This window comes from Setaria italica, chromosome VII (genome assembly GCF_000263155.2).
Source record: "Setaria italica strain Yugu1 chromosome VII, Setaria_italica_v2.0, whole genome shotgun sequence".
NCBI classification, from domain to species: Eukaryota; Viridiplantae; Streptophyta; class Magnoliopsida; order Poales; family Poaceae; genus Setaria; species Setaria italica.
In genome coordinates, this window is record NC_028456.1 from 27,043,907 (window position 1) to 27,061,339 (window position 17,433).

At 45.9% G+C, this 17,433-nt stretch overlaps 2 protein-coding genes across 4 annotated transcripts; one reads left to right on the forward strand and one right to left on the reverse strand.

The window, feature by feature from the left end:
• The first annotated feature begins 8,475 nt into the window (after positions 1 to 8,475).
• LOC101753873 (phytoene dehydrogenase) lies at positions 8,476 to 14,565 on the forward strand. 3 transcript variants are annotated; one of them, XM_012847732.3, is made up of 15 exons: positions 8,476 to 8,763; positions 8,883 to 8,943; positions 9,038 to 9,144; positions 9,454 to 9,522; positions 9,958 to 10,012; positions 10,089 to 10,136; positions 10,269 to 10,426; positions 10,559 to 10,797; positions 10,967 to 11,057; positions 11,133 to 11,261; positions 11,348 to 11,501; positions 11,840 to 11,934; positions 12,014 to 12,269; positions 12,901 to 12,957; positions 14,200 to 14,565. In XM_012847732.3, the coding sequence occupies exons 1-13, from the start codon at positions 8,572 to 8,574 to the stop codon at positions 12,197 to 12,199; spliced, it is 1,584 nt and encodes a 527-aa protein (XP_012703186.1). In that variant the 5' UTR covers positions 8,476 to 8,571; the 3' UTR covers positions 12,200 to 12,269; positions 12,901 to 12,957; positions 14,200 to 14,565. The 3 variants fall into 3 exon arrangements, with proteins under 3 accessions (XP_012703186.1, XP_012703187.1, XP_022684013.1); XM_012847733.3 differs by lacking the exon at positions 14,200 to 14,565 and adding an exon at positions 13,810 to 14,120; XM_022828278.1 differs by lacking the exon at positions 14,200 to 14,565 and adding an exon at positions 13,960 to 14,120.
• LOC101753182 (calcium-dependent protein kinase 12) lies at positions 12,686 to 15,620 on the reverse strand. The gene is made up of 8 exons (XM_004976433.4): positions 14,732 to 15,620; positions 14,361 to 14,504; positions 14,122 to 14,274; positions 13,903 to 14,009; positions 13,657 to 13,824; positions 13,436 to 13,563; positions 13,083 to 13,182; positions 12,686 to 13,013 (listed from the first exon to the last, which is right to left on the reverse strand). The coding sequence occupies exons 1-8, from the start codon at positions 15,474 to 15,476 to the stop codon at positions 12,954 to 12,956; spliced, it is 1,605 nt and encodes a 534-aa protein (XP_004976490.1). The 5' UTR covers positions 15,477 to 15,620; the 3' UTR covers positions 12,686 to 12,953.
• Between the last annotated feature and the right edge of the window lie 1,813 nt (positions 15,621 to 17,433).

Sequence of the window (17,433 nt, forward strand, 5' to 3'; positions counted from 1 at the left end):
GCCGATAGCATCAACAGCTACAACACACCTCTCTATTTTGAAACAATTCTGTTTCTTTTGGGCCTTATCTAATCCAGGAATCATAGGCTTTCCCTTAAACCCATGCCGGCTAAGTGTTCTCTGAACACATTGGGAGGTAAGCCTTTCGTGAGCGGATCCGCAAGCATATCTTTTGTTCTTATATGCTCGAGACTTATAGTGTGATCCTGGATTCTGTCTTTCACAACATAAAACTTTATCTCAATGGCTTTGGAAGCATTGCTTGATTTGTTGTTGTGAGCATAGAATACTGCTGGTTCATTGTCGCAGTACATCTTTAGTGGTCTGTGAATACAGTCAACCACTCTCAATCCGGGTATAAATTTCTTTAGCCACATTGCCTGCCCCGTGGCCTCATGACATGCTATGAATTCTGCATGCATCGTTGATGACGCAGTTACTTTCTGATTCGAGCTTCTCCATGAGATAGCTCCTCCTGCGAGAGTGAATACGTATCCAGACGTGGATTTTCTATCATCTTTGTCTCCCGCAAAGTCTGCATCTGAATACCCTTTTATCTCTAGGGAATCAGATCTCTTATATGTAAGCATGAGTTCTTTTGTGCCTTGCGCGTAGCGCAACGCCTTCTTTACCATTTTCCAGTGTTCTATACCTGGATTACTTTGATATCTACCGAGAACCCCGGTGACAAAAGCTAAGTCAGGGCGAGTGCACACTTGGGCATACTGTAAGCTTCCGACAGCTGAAGCATATGGAACCGCTTTCATTTGATCGATCTCGTACTGGTTCCTGGGACATTGAAAATTCCCAAAACTGTCGCCCTTGACTATAGGAGCAGGTGTGGCCTTACTCGCATGCATATTGTACTTCTTTAGAACCTTTTCTAAATATGCCTTTTGCGATAACCCTAGAACCCCATTCAATCTATCTCGGTGAATTTCTATGCCCAAAACATATGTTGCTTCACCAAGATCCTTCATATCGAAGTTTGAGGACAAGAACTTCTTTGTCTCTTGCAGTAGACTGATATCACTGCTTGCAAGCAAAATATCATCCACATACAGAATTAGGAAAATGTATTTCCCATTTTTGAACTTTGCATAGACACAATTGTCCTCTATATTCTCTTGAAACCCAAATTTCTTTATTATATCATTAAACTTTAGATACCACTGTCTAGAGGCTTGCTTTAATCCGTAAATGGATTTCTTTAGACGACATCCCATATTCTCTTTGTCTTCCATGACAAAACCCTTTGGTTGTTTCATGTAGACATTTTCTTCCAAATCCCCATTTAGAAATGCCGTCTTTACATCCATCTGATGTAACTCTAAATCAAAATGTGCAACTAGTGCCATTATGATTCTGAAGGAGTCTTTACATGAGACAGGAGAAAAGGTCTCATTATAATCTATTCCTTCTCTTTGTGTAAAACCTTTTGCCACAAGTCTCGCCTTATACCTTTCTATGTTCCCTTTGGAGTCACGTTTAGTCTTGTAGACCCATTTACAGCCTACTGTTTTGGCTCCTTTAGGATTCTCCTCAAGTTCCCAAACATTGTTGGAACTCATCGATTTTATCTCATCTTCCATGGCCTCTAGCCACTTCGATGAGTGAACACTTTTCATGGCTTCTTCATATGAAGTGGGATCACCTTCTATATGAACTTCTTCTGTATTATAAACTTTATAACAATCAGGGATAGCTGATTTTCTGACCCTTTGAGACCTTCTAGGCCCCTCACTTTCGGGCACATTCTGTGCCTCTGCTTGTGGCACATTGTTCAGAGGTGGCTGCTGCAACTCTTCCTCGTGTGTAATGATGGGTTCAGTTGGCTCCTGAAGGACAGGTTCCAAAACTTCACTCATCGTTTCCACGGGTGGAATCACAGCAGGTGCCTGCACCACGATATCAGGGACTGTAGCGGGTGCTTGCACCACGATCTCATGGACTATTGGTGCGGGAATAATAGGTAGTGAGAAGTATGGTTCTGAATCATCGGATTAGGTGCACACACCCGCTTCTCCTCAAGATCAATTTCTCGAGCTACCATGCTCCCCCTCACCATCTCATCCTCTAAGAAAATCGCCTGTCTCGTTTCTACAAACTTTGTGAATCTGTCTGGACAGTAGAAACGAAAACCCTTTGATTTTTCCGGATAGCCAATGAAGTGGCAACTTACTGTTTTGTGATCTAGTTTCCCGATGTTTGGGTTAAACACTTTGGCCTCAGCTGGGCTCCCCCACACACGCAGGTGGTTCAGTGAGGGTACTCTTCCTGTCCATAGTTCGTACGGTGTTTTGGGCACCGACTTACTTGGTACTCTATTTAGAATGTGAATGGCGGTCTTCAGCGCCTCCATCCACAGTCCCAATGGTAAGGTGGAATAGCTCATCATGCTGCGCACCATATCCATCAATGTACGGTTACGCCTTTCAGCTACTCCATTTTGCTGAGGCTCGCCCGGCATCGAATACTGGGTTACTATGCCATTTTCCTGCAAAAACCTTGCAAAAGGTCCAGGAACTTGGCCGAATGGGGTATGCCGACCATAGTACTCCCCCCCACGGTCGGATCTTACTATTTTGATTCTTTTGTTATGCTGATTTTCAACTTCAGCTTTAAATATCTTAAATTTATCCAACGCTTCTAATCTTTCTTTGATTGGATAAATATAACCGTAACGGGAGTAATCATCTGTGAATGTTATGAACAAATCATATCCATCCACACTTTTCACAGGAAAAGGTCCACAAATATCAGTGTGGATTATCTCTAAAATTCCTGTGCTACGTTTAGCGCCTTTTTTAATTTGCTTTACAAATTTTCCTTTAATGCAATCAACGCATTGTTCTAAGTCTGAGAACTCTAATTGAGGAAGAATTTCATTCTTAACTAGTCTTTCTATTCTCCCCCTCGAAATATGGCCTAAACGACAGTGCCATAATTTTGACGATATTTCATGAGTTCTCTTTCTTTTCTTTGTTTCTTTCTCTGACGAGGATACATTCATATTCACATCACACAGAGAATTAACTTTTTCACGCAATGATAATAAATACAACTCATTGTGAAGGATGGCAACACCAACACATGTATTATCGAACCAAATGGCACACTTTCCATTACCAAAATGACATTCATAACCATCATGGTCCAAACGTGAAATACTTATTAAGTTTCTGTGTAATGAGGGAACATAAAGCACATCTTTAAGTACAAGCATGAAACCATCAACTAGCTCTAAAGAGACATCGCCAACAGCTTCAACTTCTGCTTGGACTCCATTTGCGACTTCAACGCATCTTTCGCTTCTTTGCGTAGTCCTCGTCGAATGGAATCCCTGTAAAGAATTTGCAACATGAACAGTTGCACCTGAGTCAATCCACCAAGTAGATTTCGAATACTGTGTATACAAGGATTCATTTACAAAAGAAATAATATTCTCACCTCTTTTTGCCATTATTGACTTTAACCAGTCGGGGCAGTCTTTCTTGAAGTGCCCCTTTTTCTTGCAATGTAGACATTGATCTTTGTCTACTGGGAGAGGCTTTTGGTGATTCTGCTGCATAGGAGCTTTTCCACGTGCCTTGAAAGAGGGGTTAGCAATCTTTTTCCTGTTATCCTTCACATAGTGCAATGAGCCACCATGTGAGGATCTAAGTCTGTCCTCTTCTTGCACGCACATGGCTATCATTTTCTCCATGTCCCACTGTTCTGGCTGCATGTTATAATTGACAACAAAAGTGTCAAACTCTTTAGGCAGAGAAGCAAAAACCAAATGCATAATATGCCCAGGTTTGAGCTCAAGATCCATAGGCTTCAGCTGTGCTGCCAAGTTATACATCCTCATGATGTGATCTCTTATGCCAGTCCCTCCGCCATTGTACCTCTCTGTGGCCAGCTACTTGAACAGCTGGGTAGCATATATCTTTAAGGAACCAGTGAACTGATTCCTTATCTTGTCGAGGTACTCTGAAACGGAGTCACACTCTGCGATCGAGCCCAAAATCGCAGGCTCAATCGTATTCTTTACCAAAGCCATACATTTCTTGTTGGCAGTGGTCCACTGTTTGTTTTCAAGGGTGTATGCCAACTCCAGTGGAGCATAGTCCCTTTCCTTTTGCTGCCATGCAGCATCATCATCACCATCAGCCCTCACTGGCTTCTGTGGAGCTTGTGGCTGCGGTGTGGTCAGCACCCAGTCAACTTCTCCACAAACGTAGGAGAACTCAATTTTCTTCCTCCATTCTGTATAGTTGTTGCCTTTCAGAATGGGTATCTCTTTGAGACACGCTATTAAGTTGAATGATCCTGAAATTTACAATCCATAAGTGAGATCATAACGACAATTGCATGATTCATTTCCAACGTTGGTCAAAAAATAAAACATACAACTGTTGATGCAATTTAAAACTATATCACCGTTGGGCAGAAATAGAAATAAAAGCATCAAAAGAACTTTTTAAATCATGATACAGTTATTAACAACGTTGGTCAGAAAATAACAGCACCATGATCTAATTAACTTTATCATGCTCTCACAAAATTTAATTGTCTCGTTGGTTCAAATTAAATTTAAATGGAGCAATGAATATGACTTTTGCAGCGGAAACTGTGAAATAAATCTATTTTCAGAAGCAAAACACTGTACAAAACATCATTAATCTCTAATACAAATTATCCCGTTGGTTCAAATTAGATTAGAGACTAAAACTATGCAAAAAAACATCAATTAAATGCTTCTGGAAATAGAAAAAACAAAATATCAGAAGTTACTGTGCAAAACCCGAAAAACGGCCCACCCGCGAAAACGGCCCACAGCCCGTTCCCGCGCGCGGCCCACTCCCCCGACGCCGGCGGCGTGTCAACGCGACCCACGAAGGCGGCCCGCTAAAGCGGCTCGGCGCCGGCCTCTCGCGCGGCGCGCGCCTGCAGGCCGCAACCTGGGCCAAAAGTGGCCCGTTCAACCTGATCCGTCCGATTTGATCGGACGGTCCGGCGGCATTCGCGGCGGATCAAAACCGGCCGACGGCCGGCCCCTGGAAAACCCTAGCCCCATTCGGTCTTTCTCCCCGCTCGCTCTCGCCGCGGCGGCGGCGGCGGGGCCGTCTCTCCCGCGCCCGGCGATGGCCGGCGGCGGCGGTGGAGGGATGGCCCCGCTGGCGCACGGTCGCGGCAGCCCCCTCCTCCCCCTCTTTTCTAGCCTTCCCCCTTCCTCCCTCCAAAAATCCGAAAGTTCGAGATCCAGATGGAGAAAAGGGCCGGTGCCACCGCGGGTCCCCTCGCCGGCGAGTGCGTCCACCCCGAGGGTTGGGCGCGCCGCCGTCGAGCGGTGCTTTGGTGGTGCTGTTGCGCCCTCCCCCGAGCCCCGAGCGGATGCGCCGGTGGTTCGGGTGGACGTGTTCCCCGGCGAGCCCGAGGCTCGGCCGGCCTTTGCCGCTCGCCGTCGGTGGACGTGCGGCGGTGAAGTCGACGACAGGTAAGTCTCCTGCGTCTCTCTTGTCTTTAGATCTAGGGTTAGGGTTAGGGTTTCTGTTTCTTTTCTATCTTCTTCTTTTTCTCGATTCACTTCTTTTCCCGATCTAGAAGGACTTCTAGGAGGTGTCTGATACCATTGTTAGGACCTAGCCTAGGATCTCTAGAGCACATCTAGTCGGGATCGAGAGAGTCATAGGGGACAAGGTGTTCTTGGTGAGTGCCGAGTGTGAGAGGGAGAGAAGTGGGGTACCTTCACCCCTAGAGGTGGGAGCAGCAGAGCTGCTGGCCATCGCGGGTTCTGTCGGTGTAGTCTGCGCAAGGCAGCGACGCGCAGTGCCGAGTCCGGTCGCCGGTGAGGTGGCGGTGGTGCTTCCTGCCGCTACTGCGCAACCTAGATCGGTAGGTGTGTCGGTGGGGGCGGCTGGCTGCGGCGAACCTCGAGCCGGGTCCCCCACCCTGTTTATATAGCGCAGCGCGACAGGGGTCCACCACCCATTGATAGGGTGAGCGCCCTCGATCAGGGCGCAGATCAAGGTGCTGATTGGCCTTTGGGCCAATCGGGAAAGAGATCAATCTAACAGCGGCCTCTACAACGCGACGAAGAGGAAGGTCAGGTGGGGGCTCGGGAAATAGAAACGAACCGGTACGTTGTGTAACCGGTGGAAATGGTGGTTAAATACCGATAACTTTATGTGGAGATTTGAAATTGGTGTTTTTGGAGCATCCTTTGAGGTGCTCCAGAAAAAATGTGGATCTGGCCCTAACTCCACATTTTTTCTGGAGCTGGAGTTGGTGGAGCTGGACATGTTTGGCAGGAAATTTTATGAAGTTGGTGGAGTGGAGCTATTTTTTCTGAAGTTGAGTGCTGCCAAACACCCTGTGCTGGTGCCAGCTTTCCTTGCTGGGGGCTCGCTCGCCTAGCAATGTCCACACGACGCCAAAGATGAGAATGGACCCGAGCCAGGTGAGTGTCTCTGGCGGCGGGAGCTACGGGATGTACGAGGTGTCGCCGGTAGGACGGAGGCGCACACGGAGATCTGGGTCGGACGGCCACCTGCGGTGCGGATCTCAGGGACACTGGGCGGTAGAGGCAAAGTGCAGCCAGCATGGGCGGCGCGGAGGGTAGAAGGGAGCACGCGACGTGACCAACGTGTGTTCAGCGGCGGTGGCCGGTGCTTGCGCGGCGCTGCACAGAGGGAGGCGGCCAGCGGTGGCATAATCAGTGAAGGGAGAAGGGGAATGAAATGAGGCAACGAGAGACTTGTGGCTGAGGATTGGGCAAGCCGTGGGGCTGAAGGGATAAGGCGGTGGCATTTTAGTTATTTCGTGTCCCTCATCCACGCTGGCATAGTGAGTTGGCAGACCACGTCTGCAAAAATAGTAAAAATGTTGCTTCAATGATGCAGGGATGGCAAATCTATAGGTAAATTCGTAAGGATGGCAATCGAAGAAGCGTCTCCGTAAAGATGGTAAATAGTTAAATATCCCGGATATCGAGGGAGCCTTGCCTCGCCTCGTCCACCGTGGAGAGTCGATTCGACTCGCTTGCTGCAGCAAGACGAAACTTCCTAGCGCAGGCTTCGACGTGATGCGGCAACGAAAACAAGCGTGTTTTGTTTTGCCTAGCTTGGTAAGGCAAGCCGCGGCAAAGAAAAGCTTCCAAGCGCCTAGTACTGTAAAATTTGTCTCAGATATCATGAAAATAATTTTTTCACAATAATCAGCTTAACCTAAAATGCATATCCTACTAACTGGATCTTAGATGCCACGTATCAAAATTGACAAGACTTGTGGCAAAAACCTATACGTGTCAGATATATTGTTAAAACATGTAAATCTTAGGTGGTCTTAGATGTCAGCTTAATAGTTAATAAACTAAGAAATTTGTAGGCACTCTTTCCCTTCCAAGCAAACCTTCTGATTGGTTTTAGCCGATCGTTCCTTTGGCTTAGGCGCCATTTGGAGAGGGGTGCTAAACTTTAGCACCCCACTTTTTAACACCTTTTAGCACTTGGGCTCCCGAACAAAGGTGCTAAAAGGGGTGTGCTAAAGTTTAGCACCCCCATTTTCTTTAGCACACTCAAGGGGTGCTAAAAGGTGCTAATGGGTGCTAAAAGTGGTCCCAAGCTCATTTTTTCCCCTGCTGCCCCCCTCTCTCTCCTCTCCACTTTTTCCCAAGCCAGTCATAAATGAGGGCAATGTAGTCATTTCTCACCCAATGTGCTAAACTTTAGCACTGTAGCCAAACAACCCCAAGTGCTAAACTTTAGCACCCTCAAATGGAGTGCTAAAGTTTAACACTGTGCTAAAGTTTAGCATTGTGTATCCAAACGGGGCCTTAGAGCCTGTTTGGTTTCCTTTGCTTATCCATAAGCAACTTAAAAATAAGCAAATAAGTTGCTTATAACCCAAACACTCTTGCTTATAGAGTTGCTTATAAGTTGCTTATGCATAAGCAAATAAGCAAGTTTTGAGTTACTTATGGTTGCTTATGGGGCACTTTACTCCTCCTACCCTCATTCTCTCTCCTCTCTCCCCTTTCTCTCTCCTCTTTCCCGGAACTACTCTGGCGGCGCACGCCGCCGCCGCTCCCGCCCGCCGCCCGCTGCCGCTCACGCCTGCCACCGCCGCTCCCGCCCGCCGCCGCTCACGCCCGCCGCGCCGCTCCCTCCCGCCGCTCGCGCCCGCCGCCGCTCGCGTCCCGCCGCCGCCGCCTCTGTGCTAGGAGCTGGTAATGGGTGGGGGTAGTGGGAAATAGGATGGCAGGGGCAAATATGTCATATGCAATCAGATAAGCAACCCAAACCAAACACCTAGACTTATAAATAAGTAACTACAAATAAGCAAATAAGCAACTTATAAATAACCATCCATAACCAAACAGGCCCTTACGGACCCAAAGTGTTCAAATTCGAGATCTCAGGGGACAAAAGTGTAAAGTTTCATACAAGGTGGGGGTGAAAGTGAAGACGTGAACGTTCGACTTCGACACTCCGCTCGTGTGTGGGGCGTACAGACGAACACCTCGCAGGGACAATCAGCCACTCGTCGCCGCGCTCTCCTCGACTCGGGAAGCTTCCTGCGGACGGAATGTGCGGGTGCTCGGCCCTCGTCGCTGGAGGCCGTCTGCCACTGCTCGCCATCCCCCGCCGGCTCCGTCGCCGCCGAGGGAGCTCCGTCAGGGCAGAGGCCTCACCAGGCGGCGAGTCCCAGCGGAAGAAGGTCGCCGTCGCGGGCGCCGGCTGGGCCGGCCTTGCCGCCGCGCACCACCTCGTCAAACAGGTTCGCCTCGCGCTAGAGCTCTCCTGTGGATCGTAGTAGCTCGTGGATTCGTGTACACATAAGTTTGGAGGAGCAGTTTTGATCGTTACTGCCAATCTGCAAATCGTTTTGATGATCAGGGGTACGATGTCACGCTTCTCGCCGCGGAGAGTGGCCCAACCGAGGAGGTTGGCCTTAGAGGTATTTCAGTCTTCAGTGTACAGTATCGTATTATACATTTCAATCTGGTGCCAGTTTTGTTTCAGTAATTCCTTCATCGTGGCGTTGCGCACAGGATTCTGGTACCCGTACCGCAATATCTTCGCTTTAGTCGATGAGCTGGGGATCTCGCCTTTCACGGGCTGGAATAGAGCAGCCTACTATTCTCCAGAGGGCCTTTCAGTAATTTCTTTGCTTTATTTTCGTTTTCTCACTTGTTTAGTGAATTACTGCATTGGATCATAGCTAATGAATTTCTCATAATAAATCCGACGAGGAATGAATCCGTCAATTTCTCTACGCCTTTTGGAATTATTTCTTTGGTGGATTTATTACTTATACTGGATATCAGTAGGAAAACTCAGGAATTTGTTTCGGACTATAGCAATATTAGTTTATACTGACCGCACTGTAGTCTGGATTAAATTATCTACTATATGTTAACGTCCCTCCATCCTGAATGTTAACTTAATCCTTCTGATCACCATGTAGGTCGAATTCCCTATATTTCATAACCAGCCACGGTTACCAGCTCCCTTTGGAGTCTTTGCATATCCAGAGGTACGTTTTCTTTGTATCTTAGGGGGTGTTTGGGAGGAGTGGGCTAAACTTTAGCCCTGTCACATCGGATGTTCGGATACTCATTAGGAGGACTAAACATAAGCTAATTACAAAACTAATTGCAGAATCCCTAGGCTAAATCGCGAGACGAATCTATTAAGCCTAATTAATCCATCATTAGTGAATGGTTACTGTATGAAGCACATTGTCAAATCTAGACCTAATTAGGGTTAATAGATTCGTCTCGCGATTTAGCCTAGGGATTGTGCAATAATTTTGTAATTAGTCTAGATTTAATACTCCTAATTAGTGTCCAAACATTCGATGGGACGGGGGCTAAAATTTAGCCCCCTCCTCCCAAACACCCCCTTAATCTGGTTATCTTTTTATCAGATTCTAAATTAGTCATAATATCCTGAATTTTCTTTGTTGCAGTTCCCTAACCTTCCTTTGATTGATAGGTTGACTTCAATTCCTGTCATAGCTGCAGGTACGGGTATCCAACTGTTCAGCTTGTGTTATACATCAGCTTACTTCCTAACCACTTATGCATTGCTTTGGTCCAGTAATTGACTTTGACAACACTGACACTGCTTGGAGGAAATATGATGCAAGTAAGAAAGTCTCATTGTCTATTGTCTCAACATTTTGAATCTGCCAACTAGCTCAGAGTTGAGCACGTGTATGATGGTGTCTTTGTGACTTATTTATCTTTCTCAAATTATTGCTGGTGTCTTCATCTGCAGTGACTGCAAGAGAGCTTTTTAAGATGTACGGTTGCTCTCAAAGGCTCTACAAGGAAGTATTTGAGCCAGCTATTCAGGCAGCCCTGTTTGCTCCTGGTGAGCAATGTAGTGCAGCTGCAACGCTGGGGATGCTGTACTACTATATGTTGTCTCATCAGGTTCTATGCCTATGCTCTTCGACATCATCAATGATCATTTTCCTTAAGATAATACTTTGATAAATGAAGCTTTTATCATCTTGTTGTCTCTTTGTAGGTCTAGTTTTTTTTAATGAATTCCCTATTTTACAGGAAAACTCTGACTTCTTGTTGTGCCGTGGCGAAGTAGAAGAAAAAATTTTATCTCCTTGGCTGCAATTGTTGGAGATGGAAGGCTTAAAATTTGTAGCAAACAAAGTTCCATCAAGTATGACTATAGATACGGATAGTGGATGCATCTCTGCTATTGTCTGTGGTGACGATGTATATAAGGCAGATGCATTTGTTTCAGCCACGGGACTCTCTTCTCTACAGTCCATTGTCAAAAACAGGTAATACTGTATGTGGTCACTGCATGAGTCCTGGGTCAGTTTTGCCTTAGCTTACTACATTCAGTAGTACTCTTGGAAGCTGGTAAGAAAATATAATCTACTTAGAGGAGCCATAAGTTTTACAACTTGAAATCTGCAATTAATTTATGTGCTTTTCTGACAAGTGAAGTCCATCCCTATGGTCTCATCGAGAATTCGCCAATCTTCTTCACCTGTCTGCAGTAGATGTGATCTCTGTAAAATTATGGTTTGACAAAAAGGTAAGCAGAGTATGCACTTCGTTTGCTAACTGTTCACACGTTGTGCCCCCAATATAATTTTATGAAATTTTGCAGATCACAATTCCAAAGGTTGCCAACGTATGTTCTGGGTTTGATGATTCATCTGGTTGGACGTTCTTTGACCTTACCTCAATATATGATGATTATTACGAAGAATCAATAACAGTGGTGGAGGCTGAATTTGTACGTTCAAGGCCACCTCTATTCAATTAAAAAATATGCAGCATTTCTGCTAGGATGTATCATATACACTTAATTTCTTTTTGCAGTATAATGCTAGCCAGCTGATACCTCTAGATGATGATGATATTGTCTCTGAAGCTTCACTGCATCTTATCAAATGCATACAAGATTTTGAGGGTGCTAGTGTGATCCAAAAATCAGTCAGGAGATCTCCTAAATCTGTAATCAACTTTCTTCCAGGTGAAGTGAGATCATGATCCCATTTTAAATTTCTAATGTAAATGCTTAAAAGGCCACTGTTCTTGATAACTTTCTGTATGTAGTAATTAACAAGCTACCATTAAGCATTGTATACAATTTGTAATGCTATGCTCTAAATCATTTCAGTTCATAGTGTCCAAGCAAATTGATGTCAGTTGTAAATTCATTCTGTGACAATGACCAAGAATCATAATAATAATAAAAATCCTACTTTTGTGGTATAAGTGCATCTCAAGTGCTGGTTTAGAATGTTGTTTCAGACTATACTCTGAGGAATATTTAATTTGGTACACCAAAAAAAAATGCATTTCTTGCAGGTTCCTACAAGTACACACCAAGAGGATCAACTTCTTTTCCGAATTTGTTTATTGCTGGTGATTGGATTGTCAATCGACATGGATCCTTTTCAAAAGTGAGGCATAATATGTCACGAAATGTTTCGGAGAAACAGTGAAAGGTTGTATTTATGGGTTGATACTTTTTTATCGTAGGAAAAGGCATATGTAACTGGACTTGAGGCCGCTAATAGGGTGGTGGACTATTTTGGCACTGGGGACTTTGCCAAAATAATTGCAGTTGAAGGAGATGAGCCTTATATAGAGACATTGCGTAATCTCAGCAGAAGAGCCAATGAGCTGAAGTCACAAATTCCATTTTCAGAGTTCTTTCTCCAATAATGTGGTTCGGATTTTTTTTCCATATGGCTGTGGACCGATGCCCATTTTTCATAGGGTCCATATGTAAAAGGTCAGCTAGTTCTCATTTTATTTGCTTTATAACTTCTTTTTATACATATATGGAATACCACAGGTTAGTTTGCACTTCACATTGAAAAAAAATCACCAAATATCTCCCCAGCAGTGCAACTTACATGGATTCAATGTTATGGACATATAAGCTTATGTATGCACTATTAAGAAAATTGGCTACCTTTTCTGATGGCTTTCAGCTACTTTGGGTGAACAACACCTAACAGAAATTTTGTTATCCTACCCCTGTATTTGTCATTCTTTGCTGGCTATGCAATAGCATTTCCCTGTTCATATATTGCACAAATTATGGTTTTCCATGAATTACATAATTTTGTTTAAGCATATTTTCCCTTTTCCTAGCCTCAATCTTGAACATGTTTAATTTAAAACAAAGGAAATATACTTTGTTAGTGAAAGTGACTTGCACCAGGATTAGCTCCAGGTTTCAGATAGGTTATATATATCCTTTTGAGTATGTATGTATGTATGATGCCAATATTTAAGTCTGCACAATTTCTCTCTTGCAGCATATTTGGTTATCAACAAATGTACATACTACTATCAGACCATAATTGCAGAAAACAACTTGTTCTGAGTTAAACTTGCATTGTTGTTTGTACTTGCAGTACTTGTTGAAACATATATATACAACCTCTTCCATCATGAGATCAGAGATGCCTCAGGTATAACTTCCCTTCCTCATCATTTCCACAAACTCTTCATAGTCGATATTCCCATCCTGTGTATTCAGTGGGGTGATGATTAGATATATGCAACTGGGATTGGTTAGTGGGAAGAATATTCTCACCTTGTCTTTATCAACTTCATCTAGTACTTGTTTAATGCTTGCTTCATCGCCCATTCCATACTCTGCCATAGCTTGTTCTAGTTCGTCTCTTGTTATGTACCTGCAGTTGTTATGTACGTTGTCTCGGGTTAATTATATTGAACCTTTTTGTTTTCGCAAATGAGTTTAACCAAGCAAAATGACACTGCGACGCTAGCATGTATTGAGCATTGTTAATTTGTTATATTATGAACAAAATGAGTGGCGTGTAATATGCTTTTACAAAATTCTAGCATTATTCAATTGTATAGCTCTTCATCAAGGTGATGCATGGAAAATAAATGACTTTCTTGATTCAACAGAATTAATTTTACCCGCTGTCATCTTTGTCAAAGTATTGAAATGCACGGATCAAGTCCTCCTCCTTTTCCAGTTTATGTTTATTCATCATGGCAGTAAGGAACTCTGTGTAATCAATGCTGCCACTCTTGTCCACGTCAACCTGCACCGACCAAAGTATTATTATTGAAGCATTTCATACACTTAAACTTAACTTGGTGATAGTCTGAAAGTCAAACGAAATAAGCAATCTTACTGCTTCCATAAGCTTCTGAACCTCTGCTTCACTAATCTTTGATCCTAGTTTTGTCAGTCCTTCCTTCAGTTCTTCGACTGTGATTGTGCCACTCTTGTCTGTATCCATGTTATTGAACATCTGCTTCAATCCCTTTATCTCCTCTGGTGATAGGTTCTCCGCGATTACCTTACAGTAGAAGGAGACGATCTGTCAAGCTCAATTTGACACAGGCGAAAAAGTAGTTATTCTTGTTAGGGAGATTACCTTGAGTGCTAGTTGCTTTAGCTTGTTCATAGCCTTGAATTGCTTCATTCTTGACAGGACTGCGCTATCAATAGGTCTGTCAGGTGCATCTTTGAGCCATGGATGTTCTGCACATAGAGTCATTCATTTGTTTGGGATGAAATGTAAACCATACAAATGCAGATGAACTTTGCCTCCATAACTGAAGTGATATATGATAAGGCAGTTAAAGAGTGCTACCTAGGGCCTGAGCTGCAGTAATGCGCCTCTGAGGATCTCTATGCAACATTTTCCTGATGAGATCCTTTGCACTTTCAGATATGGAGGGCCACGGGGCGGAGCTCAAATCAAGCTGGCCGACCAGTATAGCATCAAATATGCCTTTCTCTGTTTCTGCTCAGATATATGCAAACACTGAAAATTAGCCTCTGATGCTGAGGTAGTGTACTACGTTAGGATGAAGATGTATCAATACTCACCTGCCCAGAAAGGCGGTGTCCCACATAGAAGAATGTATAAGATCACTCCAGCACTCCAGACATCAATTTCTTTGCCATAATTCCGGCGCAGTACCTCCGGCGCCACGTAGTATGCACTTCCCACAATGTCCTTGTAGACTTTACCTGCATTGGTTGGGGGCAATATCCTTGCATTACTTGTGCGTGTATGGTCAATTGTTCGTTTCGTTCTTGTCTATAGTGATCAGGTTAGTGCGGCGTATGAACTATACTGTCCCCTGTTCTCTAGCAACATCGTGTATGCTTGTTTTGTTCTTGTTTGATACTATTACTTTTCAGCTGCAACTTTTGAGCCCAGCTTGCTGGAAACTTTTGGTTGCGATTAAGCTAACCTTCTTCGATGAAGACGGAGAGGCCGAAGTCGATGGCCTTGAGCGGCGCGTCGTCGGCGGGGCTGGCGAGCAAAAAGTTCTCGGGCTTGAGGTCTCGGTGCATGACCCCCATGAAGTGGCAGACGTGCACGACGGTGAGGACGTCACGACAGACGGCGGCGGCCTGGCGCTCGGAGTAGCTCCCCTTGGCCGTGATGCGGTCGAAGAGCTCCCCGCCGGTGCAGAGCTCCATGACGAGGTGCACGCTGTCGGCGTCCTCGAAGGCGCCCTTGAACTCCGCCACGTTGGGCTGCCCGCTGAGGTGCTGCAGGATGGTGATCTCCCGGCGCATGTCCTCCACGTCGGCGCGGCGCACCAGCTTGCGCTTGGACACGGACTTGCACGCGTACTTGAGCCCCGTGGCGCGCTCCGTGCACAGATACGTCGTCCCGAACTGCCCGCTCCCCAGCTTCCGCTCCAGGTGGAACAGCGTCCGCACGTCCACCATGGGGCGCTGCAGCACCGGGCCCACCTCGCCGGAGGGCGCCCGCCGGCTGGCGCCGCCCATCCTCGACCCCGACGACGGGAAGGGCGGCCGCCGCGCCTGCGTCTGCGTCCGGGACGGCCAGCGCGAGCCCGAGGACAGCGGCACGTCCCGGGTCTTGCGCTCGTGGGGAGGCCGGTACTGCGGCTGCGACGGCCGCCGCGGCGTGTCCACGGTGATGGGTATCTCGTGCTCGTACGTCTTGGTGAAGCAGTTGCCCATCGCCTCCTTGCTGCTTCTTTCTGTGTTCGTTTGGGCAGGACGGCGACGACCGACGACGACGTCGAGCCGCCGTCGAAGGTGGTGGTGGCTGGTGGGAGACAAGACGAGACGAGACGGTTTGAGGGGTGGTTTTCCGAGTGCTCCTTTTGTGAGCAAAGGGATGACGAGGATATGATACGAGGGCAACTGGCGGCAAAGCTTGACTTGACGTGATGCTCAACTCAACTGCTGAAATGAATCCCCTTCGCTAGCTGTTTTGCTTTTGGGCCGGGTTTTGAGCTTTATGCGTTGTTTGGTTGTCTCGAGATGGAAAAGAAGATTCAGGCAATGCCTGGGAATCACGCTATCCTATATATGCACACAGTGCGGCGGGGGCGATTTTTATTCGGTGGTGCCGGTGATGGAGAAACAGCTGGTGTGCGCAGCCAACTCATTCCCTGCCGGGCTTTTTCTTTTCTTTTCTGGGTTAATCCGATATTTTTTTTATTTTTATATTTTTTTATGATTTTGCAGAAATAAGTAGTCGAACTAAAAATTTGCAAAAATGGACCTATGCTGCCGGACCAAATAGCGGTAGGCCTACCTTTCACCGGTTGAAACGGCGCAAGGGTGCCGGCTGGTAAGTGCCTGCAGCCAGTTCAACCGGCTATAACTCCGTTTTAATTTTTTTTCCTTCATTTTTTATGACATTTATGAAAGTGAATTATGTAGTTCCATTGCAATATGTAACTTCATAATTTGAGGCTATACCTCTGTTTTAAATATTGTTCCTTTATTTTTTATGACATTTTTGGAAGTAAAATATGTAAATTCGTAATTTGAGAGAGATAGAGTGATTGAACGAAATAATTAAAAATGATTTAACTCCCGACCTAGATAAAGTAGTCTGCGGATGACCACACATCGTACGCTATACAATCGTACACATGAAAGCCTACATCGACGTAAAAAAAAGAGGTCTTACGCACTAAATGCGTCCTCGCTTGAAACGAGGCTCACCGTGACCACGACCACGCCTCGCTGCCCGCTGCGCAACCGCAGGTGGTGTCGCAAAGTCCTGGGTCGCGCCGGGGCGTCACGCAACTGCGAAGCACCGATCACGTCAGGCTCGGGTCTCAACATTTCGTCCACCTAAGCATGGACACTGGACCTTTGTCCCTCCTCCGAAGCCCCTCCGCGGTCTGCAAACCCCGTTAAGCAACCAAGGAAATGGTATTGTTAGTTTCGTTGCGTATTTAAAATGGAATAGAATACATGTATTCATCACGCACTGTAGTGGTGTAGCTCTGTGCTTGGTGCAGTAGAAGAGGGCTCGCTCCACTGTAAGCTCCGTACATATGCGAGGCTGAGTTAAGAAATAATTAGTTAGTAAGTTTAATTGGATAACATTTCATCAATGGTGTACGACAAAATAACGTTCACGTACTTGTCAGTGGACAGGCCACGCGGGGCATGCCAAAATAGCGGTGGTGTCGGTGTGGTCCAGGACGCCCGGCCACTGGTGAATGTGCATGTGCCCGTGGTGTAGTAGAGGGGCCGGGGTACAACGAACAAACGGGTGGCTGAGAGGACGTACCAGCTTGGTGAGTAGGAGGTGGAAGGACGAACGGGGGTAGGCATCCCGTGGTGGAAGCCCGACGTCCCCGCGACTGCCACAGTAGCTGACGGCCCTTAGGAACCTACTGCAGGCGCCTAAGGTCCTCTTGTACAGCATCTCGTGCTGATGATTAGTTAGGTGCTGGAAGTGCTCGATGTTGTACGTCAGCTCAGTGGCTACCTCTGCAATAACGTTGTACTTTGGGAAGAGGATAGGGTTGAAGTTAGCCACACCACATGATGCAAGTTGAGTAACAAAGATGATGAAGAAGCTTACCACAACGTCGAAGTTGAAGTCCCTCGAGCGTAGGTACGTCTGCATGATAGGCGCGGTCTGCGTCGGTGGCTGACTCAGAACGTA

What these genes read in the sequence shown, in the direction of transcription:
- LOC101753873 (XM_012847732.3), top strand. Translation starts at nt 8,572, where the DNA reads ATGTGCGGGTGCTCGGCCCTCGTCGCTGGAGGCCGTCTGCCACTGCTC. An exon ending in TTGGAGGAAATATGATGCAA is followed by an intron (nt 10,137 to 10,268) that starts GTAAGAAAGTCT and finishes CTTCATCTGCAG; the next exon opens with TGACTGCAAGAGAGCTTTTT. An exon ending in AATTATGGTTTGACAAAAAG is followed by an intron (nt 11,058 to 11,132) that starts GTAAGCAGAGTA and finishes GAAATTTTGCAG; the next exon opens with ATCACAATTCCAAAGGTTGC.
- LOC101753182 (XM_004976433.4), bottom strand. Translation starts at nt 15,476, where the DNA reads ATGGGCAACTGCTTCACCAAGACGTACGAGCACGAGATACCCATCACC. An exon ending in CTCCGTCTTCATCGAAGAAG is followed by an intron (nt 14,505 to 14,731) that starts GTTAGCTTAATC and finishes CAACCAATGCAG; the next exon opens with GTAAAGTCTACAAGGACATT. An exon ending in TACTGCAGCTCAGGCCCTAG is followed by an intron (nt 14,010 to 14,121) that starts GTAGCACTCTTT and finishes CTCTATGTGCAG; the next exon opens with AACATCCATGGCTCAAAGAT.